The sequence below is a fragment of the Ranitomeya imitator genome, chromosome 1, assembly GCF_032444005.1.
Source record: "Ranitomeya imitator isolate aRanImi1 chromosome 1, aRanImi1.pri, whole genome shotgun sequence".
Taxonomy (NCBI): Eukaryota; Metazoa; Chordata; class Amphibia; order Anura; family Dendrobatidae; genus Ranitomeya; species Ranitomeya imitator.
In genome coordinates, this window is record NC_091282.1 from 286,362,529 (window position 1) to 286,377,352 (window position 14,824).

The 14,824-nt window shown below is 42.4% G+C and overlaps 1 protein-coding gene across 17 annotated transcripts in view; it reads left to right on the top strand.

The window, feature by feature from the left end:
- FBRSL1 (fibrosin like 1) overlaps nucleotides 1–14,824 on the top strand; it is an 842,282-nt gene that overhangs the window by 810,603 nt on the left and 16,855 nt on the right. For 9 of the 17 annotated variants that reach the window (XM_069756075.1, XM_069756086.1, XM_069756078.1 and 6 more), the window contains 6 exons: nucleotides 2,724–2,953; nucleotides 3,620–3,670; nucleotides 6,414–6,509; nucleotides 6,735–6,806; nucleotides 13,495–13,524; nucleotides 13,874–13,945. In XM_069756075.1, coding sequence (XP_069612176.1) covers nucleotides 2,724–2,953; nucleotides 3,620–3,670; nucleotides 6,414–6,509; nucleotides 6,735–6,806; nucleotides 13,495–13,524; nucleotides 13,874–13,945 — 551 coding nt within the window. Of the gene's footprint in view, nucleotides 1–2,471; nucleotides 2,633–2,723; nucleotides 2,954–3,619; nucleotides 3,671–6,413; nucleotides 6,510–6,734; nucleotides 6,807–13,494; nucleotides 13,525–13,873; nucleotides 13,946–14,824 lie in introns of all 17 variants that reach the window. The other 8 variants (XM_069756082.1, XM_069756090.1, XM_069756083.1 and 5 more) reach the window with 2 other exon arrangements.

Genomic DNA, 14,824 nt, shown 5'->3' on the forward strand with positions numbered 1-14,824 from the left:
CTGTGGGAGAGAGTAGAGAAGTCATAATGGTGTGTGTTCTCTGCAAGACTCCTAGGTCCATCATGTGGCAACGGTCTCCTAGAAAATGTGTCCTTTTTTTTTTTTTTTTTTTTTTAAGTGATAAATTGAATTTTTTTCAACATAGCCACACTTTCTCTGACAACAATTTTGACACATGAGACCTATTGTTTGCATTTCTAATATCTGTGAAATACATAAGTGAAGAATAGCAGCAACTAAACTTCTTCTCAGTACATTAATTAGTACGATGACCAGGCTGAACATTTACCAAGTTTCCATGACATGGAACGCACTTTTTACAGATTTCTCTACGAATGTACCAACTTATGTCTTAAAACAAATCTGAGGATCTGAACTGATTACCAATATGTAACCGTTAATACTGTAAGGGTATGTGCACACGATGCAGAATTGGTGCAGAACTGCTGCAGATTTTTCTGCTGCAGAAACGCAGCAGAACTGCACCGTGATTTACAGTACAATGTAAATCAATGTGAAAAAAAAAACTGCGCATGGTGCAGAAAAATCTGCGCAGAAACGCTGCAGATTTTAAAGTGCACGTCACTTCTTTTGTGCAGTCCTGCAGCAGATTTTTCTGCACCATGTGCACAGCTTTTTTTTCACATTGATTTACATTGTACTGCGCAGAAACTGCATCAAATCTGCAGATGCAGATTTAGTGCAGAAAATTCTGCACCACATTTCCTACGTGTGCACATAGCCTATAGTTTACATTAGTCCATAAGCTTGGATTAACTCTTGATTTACAGAATAAAGCTGTTGCAGCAACCTTTTTGACACCACTTGTTTTTTATTACTACTGGAAATACCTGACCTTTGATACTTTCGTCTTATTTTGATATTGATCCCTTTTTAAAAAGTCATGTCTGAGAATTTTAATAACTGGCTGAATGGGCTTGGGACATTTTCTTCCATGAATGGCCATTTAGAAGCGAACACCTTTCGGGTTTGGGTGCAACGGCTATCCGTGCTCAGACCTGTGATATGTCAGAAAGTCCCTTTTCGGTATATATTCGGCCTTTATCTGCAAGCTGGTACAGTTTGAGGAACCAGGAAATTGTGAATTAATCTCTGCTTTGCACACAGTCCAGTAATATGAAATTACAATGTGCAGAGCCTTGAACTTTAAAGGAAACTTCAAATTCATTATATTTTTTTTATATAAATATATTAAATCTGTTCACATTAAAGGCGCCCATACCCCGACCCCCCCACCCCCCAACATCATTTCTTTTTAATCCATTTTTCCTGGAAGAATAATTCCACAATTGGATGTGTTTAAGTAAAATGTCCTTGTGCTGAGATAATCTTAAACATGTGCCCCTGCTGTGTACTGTGTAATGGCCCCGTACAGGAACATGGTCTGATCTTACCACAGCTCCTGGGCAGTGGAGGAAGGAAAAGAGTACACAGACATTACAGCATGGGATCACAAATAATTATTTGAAGTAAAACATTGTTTAATAGTCAATGAAATGTTTCACTTCACAAAAAGAATCGGTTGGGATCCCGTGCTGTAATGTCTGTGTACTCTTTTCCTTCCTTCCCTCCCCAGGAGCTGTGGTATGATCAGACCATGTCCCTGTACAGTCAGACACGGCCATTACACAGTACACAGCAGGGGCACATTTATAAGATTATCTCAGCACAGGAACATTGTAAATAAACACATCCAATTGTGGAAATTATTCTAAGATGTATTTAATAAAATAAACTTTTGTTCATGGGACAACCCCTTTCACTCAGATCCACTGGTACATTATCATTCGGAGGCTCTTTATAGGACCATCAAAATTCAATACTCACCTGTGTCAAATGTAGTCAGTAAAGAAACATAAATACAACCTCCCACTCACCATAAGATTGTAGGCAGAGTGATGGCTGGATGAATGCTTTGGATGTTTGATATCTGTATCCATTTAATGTTTTGTTGTAGGCAGAGTGGTGGCTGGATGAATGCTTTGGATGTTTGATATCTGTATCCATTTAATGTTTTGTTGTAGGCAGAGTGATGGCTGGATGAATGCTTTGGATGTTTGATATCTGTATCCATTTAATGTTTTGTTTTGGGTGTTTGTTTTATATATAAATATATATATGTGTGTGTGTGTGTGTGTGTGTGTGCATGCATATATATATATATATATATATATATATATATATATATATATATATATATTATTATTATTATTATATTTTTTTTTTCTGTAATCTAGTTGCTTGTAACCTTTCCCCATATAGAGTCAATACCCTAAAGTTATGTAATTTTAAATGTCATATTTTGGGGGTATTTTGGTTAATGCCACTGTTCAGACCTGTATTTGGGATGCGGGTTGGGATTAGATGGGTGTGCCTTGTTGTTCTGCTTTATTAAAAGCCCCAATGTGTTTTCTCCTGAGATGACTCATGGTGTTCTTTCTTGTCTTTAGATACCAGCCTGTTGATATCATTCAACCAACCAATCATGTATTGCCAGCCTCATTCGGGGATTCTGATTGGTACTTTGTCACAGGCATCTCTCTTACCTCCACCAATGAGTCCTCACGTAGAAAACCACCACAGCATGACCTGCAGAAACAGGGAATGCCAGGTGAATATCTGCGCTTTTTCCTACTATTATTTTGGGGAAACTGATGGGCCGATGGGCCTCTGTGTTCTTTTTGTCTTTCTGTCTCTTGCAGATCATGAACTTCTCAGGCAGGAGCTGAATAATCGTTTTCTGGTCCAGACCTCGGATCGGGCCGGTGGCCCCCTCAGCTCTGTGCCATTGCTGAGGGCGGAATTTCACCAGCACCAACACACGCACCAACACACGCACCAGCACACATTTACCCCCTTCACATCCAGCCTACCCCCAGCGCAGCTTATGCCGCCAAATGCACCCCCCATGGTGCGTACCCCAGCTCGAAATGTGAGGATAAGTAGAGCACCTAAGTCCAAATTCCCTTCCCTCCCCCTCTACTTATTGCTGGGGAAATGTAGTCTGTTTCTAGACATTTACCATTGGCACAACATTAACACTTCTTTTCACAGCAGGTGTACTAACTTTTAGGGTCGTTACTGTATTTCTTGTAATGCCTTATCTATTTGCCTGTCAAATTTAGTACATTTGTATGTATAGAGCAGAGAATTATCAGCGCCTTTCTGGACTAGATATAGTTGGAGGGTAGTGGTTAATCTTCAAGCTTTTTCTTAATTTACACTTCTTTCATCTTCTTAATATCCATTCAGGAAACTTGATACTTTATAAAACTTACGGTATATATGCCTAGTATTGCATTTTTTTTTTCTACTAACTATACAATATAATGATTTGCCGAATTTGGTAGTCTATTTTTTTTTTTTAAACAATATATATTTTAGTAATGGGTCAAATGAATAATTTTTCTCAAAAGTTTTATTCTACGTAAAACTCCTTTTAAAGGTTGATTTATCCAATATGGGCTACAGTTAAGGTGGACATGACTTGTTGGCATAGCCCGAATACTGCTGGCAGCTAATACAGACTGAGCATGAATGCTACCTCCCTGTTTTCCTTCTTTGTACTGACTTGCTGTTGTTTTCTCTTTCATTTTAGTTTGAGAAGTACTCTCCGAAGTTAGACAGCCCGTATTTTCGTCATACCAGCGTGAGTTCATTGTCTTTTCACAGCAATCTACAATGCTTGCACCTAAAACTTATTTATTATAGTGAATCTGCAATTTTGTGTCATTTTTGTTCACTAAAGAGTATTTCCTGCTGCCTTAATTGAGTAATGATGGTGAGCATATCCGCTTCAAACTCCCACAGCGGTGCCATAATAAGTGCTTTTATAGAATAATCCAATGACATTTGTTTGCAGTTTTTCTAATTTAACTGGGGATTCTTAAACCCTTCACTAATTGGCGATTTTCTGTTGTTGTTTTTTTTGGGGGGGGGAGGGGGTGGGTTTCCATTCTCCCTTTTTCAAAGAGCCTTAACTTTTTTATTTCTGGCCATATAGCAATTTGTGGTCTTGTTTTTTGCAGGACGAGTTCTATTTTGAATGACATTTATTTTACCATATAGTGTACTGGAAAATGGCAAACAAATTTCCAAGTTTGTTGAAATTGCAAAAAAAGTGCAATTCCACAATAGTTTTTTTTTTTTTTGGGGGGGGGGGGGGGGGGTTCATTTACCATCTTCACTGTATGGTAAAGTGACCTGACAGTATGATTCCGAAAGTACACAGATATGTAACTGATCCGTTAGCGCACCCATTGGCTGCCATTATGTAGCGCATCACTAACGCATGCCATAATCGGCATGCGTTAGTGATCTGCCGTCATTCTGTGACGGACCCTCGGACGCAGTCTGCATTGTTTTTGGGTCCGTCACCGCTAGTACAGAGAGAGCATCTGCGCTAGCGCGATCGCATAAACGTGATCTTTTTCGGCACTTGCGTTAACGCAGTCCGTTAGCGTGTGCGCTGAACTGACTGCACTTAACGCAATGTGAACCTAGCCTTAGTGGAATCCTACGAGAACCTCTTTCTGAGCATTGAGAAAATGACCTCTGGTCCACACAGAAGACACTCTGAGCCAGCAGGTCATGTGATGCAGGAGAGGACCATAGTAGTTTTGGGAACTGCAGGAAACCGTGATGGGTTAGTATTTAATTGTATGCACTGTAAACACATTGCTGATTGGTAATAGACGAGCCAATAGAAAATATTAAAATGCTGGATTTCTACTCTGTTGCTAAAATACAATGCATTTGTAAGAAAAATAGTATCCGAATAAAAAAGTTCAATGTGTTGGGTTTAGGCTGGTTTCACACTTGCGGCTTGAGCAGGGTAGTTGATATTATGTCGACTGCTACCTTGTCAGGAAGAGCTTGGACCTTTAAATAAGCCTGTCACTGCATAATTCTCTGAAGTAACAGTATTGCACCTTTAGTTTCCAAATCCAGTACTATGTGGACATGTATATGTGCACGATTTGGACCGAGACAGCACTGTACAAATTAAGGCATCTATGTCAATCAAGTTGATGTTAGAGCTAGCTGGCCTGACTGACAGAGAATGGGCACCTCACCGCAGAGCACTGCCCAATTTACACCTAGCAAGTAATTTACATAAAGCTTCAAGAAAAAAATTCTACTAATCTCAACCACAGATTTGGCAACTATAGTTATGATGCCATTGCCCTGCATGGTGTTGTTACTTTAGAACTGGATTTTGTGCTGACACTCTCTGTAACACCGTACATTGTCCCTGCAAAGATTTAAATGTAAAACTTTTTTTAATTATTAAAGGTAAACAGTTAAAGGATTTATTGTTAGTTTCTTATTAAATCACTGTATCTTTCAGTAATCCTTTGTCCAGGGTCAATTTCCATAAGAATGGAATTTTTTTTTTTACACTCATTCTGAATAGTAAAGCTGATTATAATACACTAGATGGTGGCCCAATTGTAAAGCATCAGGTATTCTAGAATATGCATGTCCACGTAGTATATTGCCCAGTCCACGTAGTATATTGCCCAGTCCACGTAGTATATTGCCCAGCCACGTAGTATATTGCCCAGCTACATAGTATATTGCCCAGCCACGTATGTAACAGGTTAAAAAAGACTTAAAATAAAAAATAAACATATACTCACCTTCGGCGGGCCCTTTATAGTCCTGGCGCCTGTGTGCGGTGCACGCGGCAGCTTCCGGTCCCTGGGTTGGTATGAGCGCAGGACCTGTGATGACATCGCAGTCACATGACCGTGACGTCATGGAAGGTCCTTTTCCCATAGCATCCTTAGCCCCGGAACCTGCCGCTTGCACTGCCGAGGACAGCGCCACATCAGAGGGTGAGAATAATCTTTTTTCATTATTATTATTTTTAACATTAGATCGTTTTACTATTGATGCTGCATACGCAGCATCAATAGTAAAAAGTTGGTCACACAGGGTGAATAGCTGCGTTAATGGGAGTGCGTTACACCGCGACATAACGCGGTCCATTAACGCTGCTATTAACCCTGTGTGAGGGCTGACTGGAGGGGAGTATGGAACGGGCACTAACTGCGGGGAGGAAGCAGCGGCCATGTTGCCGCCGGACTGTGCCCGTAGCTGATTGGTCGTGGGCGTTTTGCCACGACCAATCAGCGACTTGGATTTCCATGACAAACAGAGGCCGCGACCAATGAATATCTGTGACAGACAGACGGAAGTGACCCTTAGACAATTATATAGTAGATATCCAATACACTTTGAAGTACAAATAAGTTTAGCTGGTCCTATTATTATCGCACCATTCCTGAGCTTTCAGGTGACCTTTATGTTTGCTTTTGGTGATGCATATTATACTAGCAATCAATCTTCTGCATGTCCCTAAGTAATATTGTCTATTCTTCTTCCAGTTCTTTCCATCATATACTTCTTCAATGCCTGGAATGCCCACAATGCTTCCACATTCAGGTCCTTTTAGTTCTCTGCAGGGAGCTTTTCAGCCTAAGGTGAGTGCATGTCACTGCTCTGTTTTAAGGGGTTCTGAAGGTTAAAATTACACAATGATCTTAATCATCTTATCTTTGTACATATTTGGTCTTTAGTGATGATGTCTGTAGGGTTTTTTGTGTTTTTTGGGGGGAGGGGTGAAAATAATAAACTTTATATAGTTAGAAAGTGCTATCCACAAGTTTGCAAAAGGAAGCTAATCTTCTTTCCTTTACCCACAACAGACCTCAAATACTATTGATGTCGCAACTAGGCCTGGAGCAGTACATCCCACCCTCCTACAAAAGACTCCTGGGGTTTGTATATCTTTGTATAAACATTGTAACAAATATGCAATCCTCTCCTTAGACAATATTCACATTTAGGCCATGTTCACACAGTGCGTTTTTTTCTGCGGAACCGCAGCGTTTTTGCCGCTGCGGTTCCGCAGCTGTTTTCCATGCAGGGTACAGTACACTGTACCCTATGGAAAACAGGAACCACTGTGCACATGATGCGGGAATCGGGAAAAAAAGCCGCGCTGAATAGCCGCGGTAAAAAAGAAGTACCATGTCACTTCTTTTTTCGGAGCCGCAGCGGTTCTGCACCCATAGACCTCCATTGTGAGGTCAAACCCGCAGTAAAACCCGCAGATCAAAAATATATCTGCGGGTTTTATTGCGGTTTGTGGTGCCGAACCGCTGCAGCAGGAAGTGCGGGGAAGCGGGCGGAAGTGCGTGGGCGGAGTGTGGCTGCCCCGATCCCACCCCCCCATACTCCGATGCCCCTCCCCCGTACTCCGATGACCCCCCCCCCCCCCCGTGCTCCGATGCCCCCCCCCCCCCGTGCCCTAATCTCCCCCCCTTATACTTACCCGGCCTCCCGGTGTCCGTCCGGCCGTCTTCTCCCTGGGCGCCGCCATCTTGCCATCCGTCCGGCCGGCAGATTCGTTCCAAAGTGCATTTTGATCACTGAGATAGGTTATATCTCAGTGATCAAAATAAAAAAATAGTAAATGACCCCCCCCCCCCCCCGTGCTCCGATGCCCCCCCCCCCGTGCCCTAATCTCCCCCCCCTTATACTTACCCGGCCTCCCGGTGTCCGTCCGGCCGTCTTCTCCCTGGGCGCCGCCATCTTGCCATCCGTCCGGCCGGCAGATTCGTTCCAAAGTGCATTTTGATCACTGAGATAGGTTATATCTCAGTGATCAAAATAAAAAAATAGTAAATGACACACCCCCCCCCCTTGTCACCCCCATAGGTAGGGACAATAAAAAAATTAAGAATTTTTTTTTTTTTTTTCCCCCCACTAAGGTAGGGTTAGGGTTAGGGTATTTTCAGCCATTTTAACCCTAAAAAAACTTCCTAGAAAACACACAGACTCTGCATAGAAAACTGCATAAAAAAAAAATCAAAAAACCCATCAAAAAACGCACAAAAAAAGGACCTGCGTTTTCTGCCAAGAGCTGCGGTTTCAGTCCTGAAAAAATAAAGGATGGAAATCAGGAACGTGTGAACATACCCTTATGTTTTTACATTCTCTTTGTTTCATTAGACAAACAGAAATTGCATGCAAAACTGAACCATGACATTACTGAAGCAGAGGATCCCATTCTGTCTGGGTTTCGTTATCAGTTTTAAGTCTGAAACCAAATTAAACCCAGACAGATCCCATAATTATCAATTGGACCCCTGTAATTCTTTTTGTATCAGTAAATCAACAGATCCATTTTTGCAGATTTATTCAATTTGTCAGTTCCATTAAAGAGAACAGACAAATGGAAACGTGAACTTAGCTTAACATTTCTACTGTTTAATACTACTGCTAAAAGTGAGTAACCTGAAATATAATGCTTACTTTCTTGTTTTTGGATCTGATTGAGGTATTTAATTTTCCTTTTTTTTACCTTTGTAATAAAAATATTGTCTGGTTCCTCTTTGAGACAAGCTAACCACTTAGTTTTTTTACACTTCCGTCGGTATGGGGCCGTTACAATGCGTCGGCGCAATGTACCGACGGACAGTGGTGATTTTCTGCACAACGTGGGCCGCGGACGCAGTGTTTCAATGCGTCCGCTGCCCATAGTAAACTCCCAGGGAGGAGGGCGTGGAGTTATGGCCACGCATGCACAGTTTAAAATGCAGGAAACGGCGTATGAAAAAACGTTCCCTTGAACGCTTTTTCACAGCGAAGGTCCGCCAAATACCGACGCATCTGGTGCACGACGGACGCGACGTGTGGCCATACGTCTCGATCCGTCGGCAATACAAGTCTATGTGGAAAAAACGCATCCTGCGGGCACATTTGCAGGATGCGCTTTTTCCCCAAAACTACGCTTTGTGACGGATCTAAAAAGACGGAAGTGTGAAAGTAGCCTTGGCTAGAGCACTCTTGGTGGGAATCTGTCAATAGTCAATCCTCTTAAGTCACCTGGGCATGCAGGTGATATGAAAGTATAATTTAATTCAATTTTCTGCCCGGAAATCTGATATCTTATTACAGAGTAATCAGTCTGTCTTAAGGGGATGTCCAGTCCAAAGTAAGTCTGCAGTCACTCTGTGTCACTGCAGACGTATGATTCACCCCCCCAGCACACACACTGTGCTCTGCAAGGATTCACCGGTATCTAAGCCCGGACTGGCGGTTACATATGCATTTTATTCTTCCAAGCAGAGCCCAACACATGGGTGCAGCCATGTTCCATACACTTGTGTTGATCAAGGCTATGTCACAAGTCGGAGTGTGGCCTTGCTGTATACAAATGTATGGAGTGAAGCCACGTACACTAGTCAGGCTTTGGCCGGGAGCATGCATAGTGCATACATACACGCTGGTTCTGGCTCAGAAACCATCAAATCCTCGCAGTGCACTTGCTTGATTCATAAGTCTGCAGTCGCTCTGAGTGACTGCAGACTTACCATTTTGGATCAGACCACCCTTTAATACGAAAATGAGCTGTTAAGATGAATGGGCCAGATATACACTGCTCAAAAAAATAAAGGGAACACTAAAATCCCACATCCTAGATATCACTAAATGAAATATTCCAGTTGTAAATCTTTATTACATAGTGGAATGTGATGAGAACAATAAAACCTAAAAATTATCAACGTAAATCAAAACTAATATCCCACGGAGGTCTGAAGTTGGTATGATATTCAAAATCAAAGTGGAAAATTAAGTTACAGGCTGATCCAACTTCAGTGGAAATGCCTCCAGACAATTAAATGATGCTCAGTTGTGTGTGTGGCCTCCACGTGCTTGTATGACCTCCATACAACGCCTGGGCATGCTCCTGATGAAGCGGCGTATTGTCTCTTAAGGGATCTCCTCCCAGACCTGGACTAAAGCATCCGCCAACTCCAGGACAGTCTGTGGTTCAATGGTGGTGGATGGTGCGAGACCTGATGTCCAGATGTGTTCAATCGGATTCAGGTCTGGGGAACGGGTGGGCCAATCCATAGCTTCAATGCCTTCATCTTGCAGGAACTGCTGACACACTCCAGCCACATGGGGTCTGACATTGTACTGCATTAGGAGGAACCCAGGGCAAACCGCACCAGCATGTGGTCTCACAAGGGGTCTGAGGATCTCATCTCTGTACCTAATGGCAGTCAGGCTACCTCTGGCGAGCACATGGAGGGCTGTGCGGCCCTCCAAAGAAATGCCACCCCACACCATTACTGACCCACTGCCAAACCGGTCATGCTGAAGGATGTTGCAGGCAGCAGATCGCTCTCCATGGCATCTCCAGACTCTGTCACGTCTTTCACATGTGCTCAGTGTGAACCTGCTTTCATCTGTGAAGAGCACAGGGCGCCAGTGGCGAATTTGCCAATCCTGGTGTTCTGTGGCAAATGCCAAGCGTCCTGCACGGTGTTGGGCTCTGAGAACAACCCCCATCTGTGGACGTCGGGCACTCAGACCATCCTCATGGAGTCTGTTTTTAACCGTTTGTGCAGACACATGCTCATTTGTGGCCTGCTGGAGGTCATTTTGCAGGGCTCTGGCAGTGCTCCTCCTGTTCCTCCTTGCACAAATGCGGAGGTAGCGGTCCTGCTGCTGGGTTATTGCCCTCCTACAGCCCCTTCCACCTCTCCTGGTGTACTGGCCTGTCTCCTGGTTGCCTCCACCCTATGGACACTAGGCTGACAGACACCGCAAACCACCTTGCCACAGCTCGCATTGATGTGCCATCCTGGATGAGCTGCACTACCTGAGCCACTTGTGTGGGTCGTAGAATCCATCTCATGCTACCACAAGTGTGAAAGCACCACCATCATTCAAAAGTGACCAAAACATGAACCAGAAAGCATTGGTACTGAAATGTGGTCTGTGGTCCCCACCTGCAGAACCATTCCTTTGAGTGTGTTTTGATAATTGCCAATAATTTCCATCTGTTGTCTATTCCATTTGCACAACAGCATGGGAAATTGATTGTTAAACAGTGCTGATTCCGAAGTGGACAGTTTGATTTCACAGAAGTTTGATTTACTTGGAGTTATATTCTGTTGTTTAAGTGTTCCCTTTATTTTTTTGAGCAGTGTAGTTCTCCATGAGAATCGACCTTTTGAGCTTATTTTAAATGAGAAGCGTTATCAGTGTGTATCAAGTAGTGCCTGACAGTTTGATCTCACCGCAGAGCTGCATGTGATTATTACTAAAGCAGCACAGCAGAGCTGAACATTCTCATTACAAACACATCTGCACCTCTCTCACAATGCAGTCCGCTCATATGCAGACCTGTGCATGACTACAACTAACACTTCTTTAGTTTCCATTTTACAGTCAACCATTGTGGGGATGGGGCAGTACAGTAGAACTTTGTATCATTACAAACACATTTCGGCTATGTGCACACGTTCAGGAATTCATGCAGAAAATTCCTGAGAATTCCGGACATTTTCTGCATGAAATCCGCAAGAAAACCGCATGCGTTTTTGACGCGGTTTTTTCCGGACACTTCCCAATGCATTTTGGAGTGGGAAATCCGCAGAAAAACCGCAAAAAGATAGAGCATGTCCGGATTTTGTGCGGTATGCGTTTTTTTTGCGGAAAAAAACGCATCATGTGCACAAAACATCCGGAATTCATTCTAAATGATGGGATGCTTATTGTATGCGTTTTTTTTGCGGTTTTATAGCGTTTTTATTGGGAAAAACCGCGAAAAAAACGCAACGTGTGAACACAGCCTTCTAGTTGTAGCTCTGCTCATAGAATTGTCAGTTCAGCCGTGCTCCCCTCCCCCCTTGGTGACTGCCTGCGAGATGAAAGCTGAAGAATTGTTAGTTATAATCAGACATAGCTCTGTAGTGAGATCAGAGAGCAGACTTTTCAGTGTGCGCAATGGCAGATGATCAGTAATGAATCAAAGCTCAGTGAGTAGAGAAAACACATCTAGCAGTTATCCTCACAGTGCTGTTAGTTGTGCTGTATTGCCTCACACTGACTGTGAGATGATGTATGCAGTCGCACTTTCTGCTTTATTCCTGGCACTTTGCAGTTACATACAACTCTGCAGTGAGATCAGGAAAGCAAACTGTCAGCAATTAGATGTCTTACACTGATAGTGCTCCCTTTAATTTAAAATAAGCTCTGGAGGCTGACTCTCTGAGATCTGAGTGACTCATTTACATATTAAGACAAACATGGATATCTCTGGAATAAGACATCTGATTGCTGAGATATCAAGTTATCATTTTAGTCAACCTTCTATGACCTGCACGCCTATAATGACTGCTTATTAGCACTGACACTGACAGATTCCTTTTAAAGGGCTATTCCCATCTCCAAGATCCTATCCCACTATGCACAGTAGCTTGGTTATCCATGATTATGACCACTCAGTGTGACCGTTCGCATGGTTACCTAAGCTACTGCAATGCCCTGCACATGGGGTAAGCGACATAACGAATCAGAAGAACTATACTACATTTCTAATTGACTGTATTTGTTGTTATTATTATACCTAATACATGTATAGTGATGTGTCTTTTCCTGAAGAAGTTATATACGTCGAAAACAGGTTGAACTAAAGCACTACCTTACTGTATCATTCTGGGATATACGTCTCCATTCTGTCGGCAGTGCCGAATTTGTCCTCTGACTTCCTTTACAGTCTGACTTGCTACATATTGGGATATGATCTTGCAGATGAAAAAAATATTTTAATAATTTATTTTTATAGCGCCAATATATTCTGCAGCACTTTACATTTTAGAGTGGACTTGTACAGACAATAAGACATTACAGAATAACAATAATAATAATGCAGTATTCTCTTGTTTCATGAAATCTGGAGAGCTCTGAAGTGAGCTTTTCTGCTGGCCATAGACATGAGATAAGCTGAAAGGCTGACATTTAAATCCAAGATGCCTGATGCTTGTTGGAGAGCAGGCAGATTGAATATAACAATATTAGAAGTATATAGTGAAAAAGCACACCTTGTAACACGGTGACTACAAGATGAGTAAAGCAAAGATGAGATCGAAGAATATTGCCGCCACTTCAAAGCTTTGTAGTATGATCATTTCCATCCATCCAGTTGTGCTATATTATAATATGTGAATATAGAAGTGCGGTAGTTACCATATGTAATCTGCCCTGATATTTTACAGGTGTGCTGCCAGCTATCCTTTTGAGATCTATGTGACTCAATCATCATAACATTGCACACATGTGGCCCATTTTATAGATGACCTGATAAATATTATGATTTAGTGATGTGTGTAAACAGGTTATTCCGTTTTCTTGCTGTCAATATAATCCATATAAAATGTCAGTGTTTATATAAGGGGCTGGTATAGATTGTGAGCAGAGTGCTAGTTCTTGTTTAATAGTTTTACGTTATTTACCATATCTAAATGATCAGAATGTGATCTACAATGTAGATTCTACATCAACTATTTATATAAACCCGAAATATTGGCTAGCCTGGTATTCCTTTGTACTGCTCTATCAGCCACTGCAACAAACGCACAACTAACCTATCAGTTTCTCTTGCAGGTTACAGACCCATACAGGACATCTGTAAGAGTAAGTGTGTCTATTCTAATGTATACCATAGTATTCGAATACGAATTATCATAATAATGTTAGACACACAACTGCACTCTCCTTCTCTTACCTCTGTCCTATGAAATACACCTGACGAGTATCCCTTTTACTCGAGGTTCTTTAACAGCTGTGCAGTATACATCTGTAGTGAGTTAGCCCACTTACCACATCCCTGAAGTAATTCATAACCAAATGTACCCGAGTATATAATGGAAGCGCTACAGATAATATAAGGCTAATGTAATAAACTCAAGACTTGTGGCCCCAGGGAACGGTCTTTGGCACAAAGCCTTTCCCGTGCTCACTTGCGTTTTCCTTGCTTTTGCAGAAACCAGGCAAGTGGTGTGCAGTACATGTCCAGATAGCGTGGCAAATCTACCACCATCAGCAGAAAATGAAGGTAAATGCCATGTGTTAGAAATTGTGCTTCTGAAGTTATTCTGGATGGCGAACCCTTCTTAAGACCCTCATCTATTAAACTCAGTGGTACAAATGTCAGCTTTGTGTTATGCTTTTCAAACAAATCCTCGGGGATTTATGGAGAAAGCCTAAACCTATCTTTAAAATTATGTCCTGTTAGTGGAGAGAATGGCATCGGTTGTGTAGAGTCAATTCGAGGAAGGCTGTGACAGCTTGACATAAAATTGGTGCAGTTGAGGCAACTTCAGTTGAGTTTAGCTGTAAGTCTGCAAAGAAATGTAAAGGGGATGTAGGCACTTATTCCACGTGGTTGTATTGCTCTTTTCTCAAAATAGACTTGAAGCACAGCATGCACTATCCTTAGATCTGTGGCAGGTATATATGCAAAATATATTACACGTCTGGTTAAAGCAATGCTTTCTTATGTAGCACACACATCCTGCAGTCTAGAGTCTCTTAGCAAACTGTAAAGGTACCTTCACACTGACCAACTTCACAACGATATCGCTAGCGATCCGTGACGTTGCAGCGTCCTGGATAGCGATATCGTTCTGTTTGACATGCAGCAGCGATCTGGATCCTGCTGTGACATCGTTGGTCGGAGCAGAAAGGCCAGAACTTTATTTCCTCACTGGATCTCCCACAGACATCGCTGAATCGGCGTGTGTGACGCCGAATCAGCGATGTCTTCACTGGTAACCAGGGTAAACATCGGGTTACTAAGCGCAGGGCCGTACTTAGTAACCCGATGTTTACCCTGGTTACCAGTGTAAATGTAAAAAAAACAAAACACTTCATACTTACATTCCGGTGTCTGTCACGTCCCCCGGCATTCTGCTTCCCTGCACTGTGAGCGCCG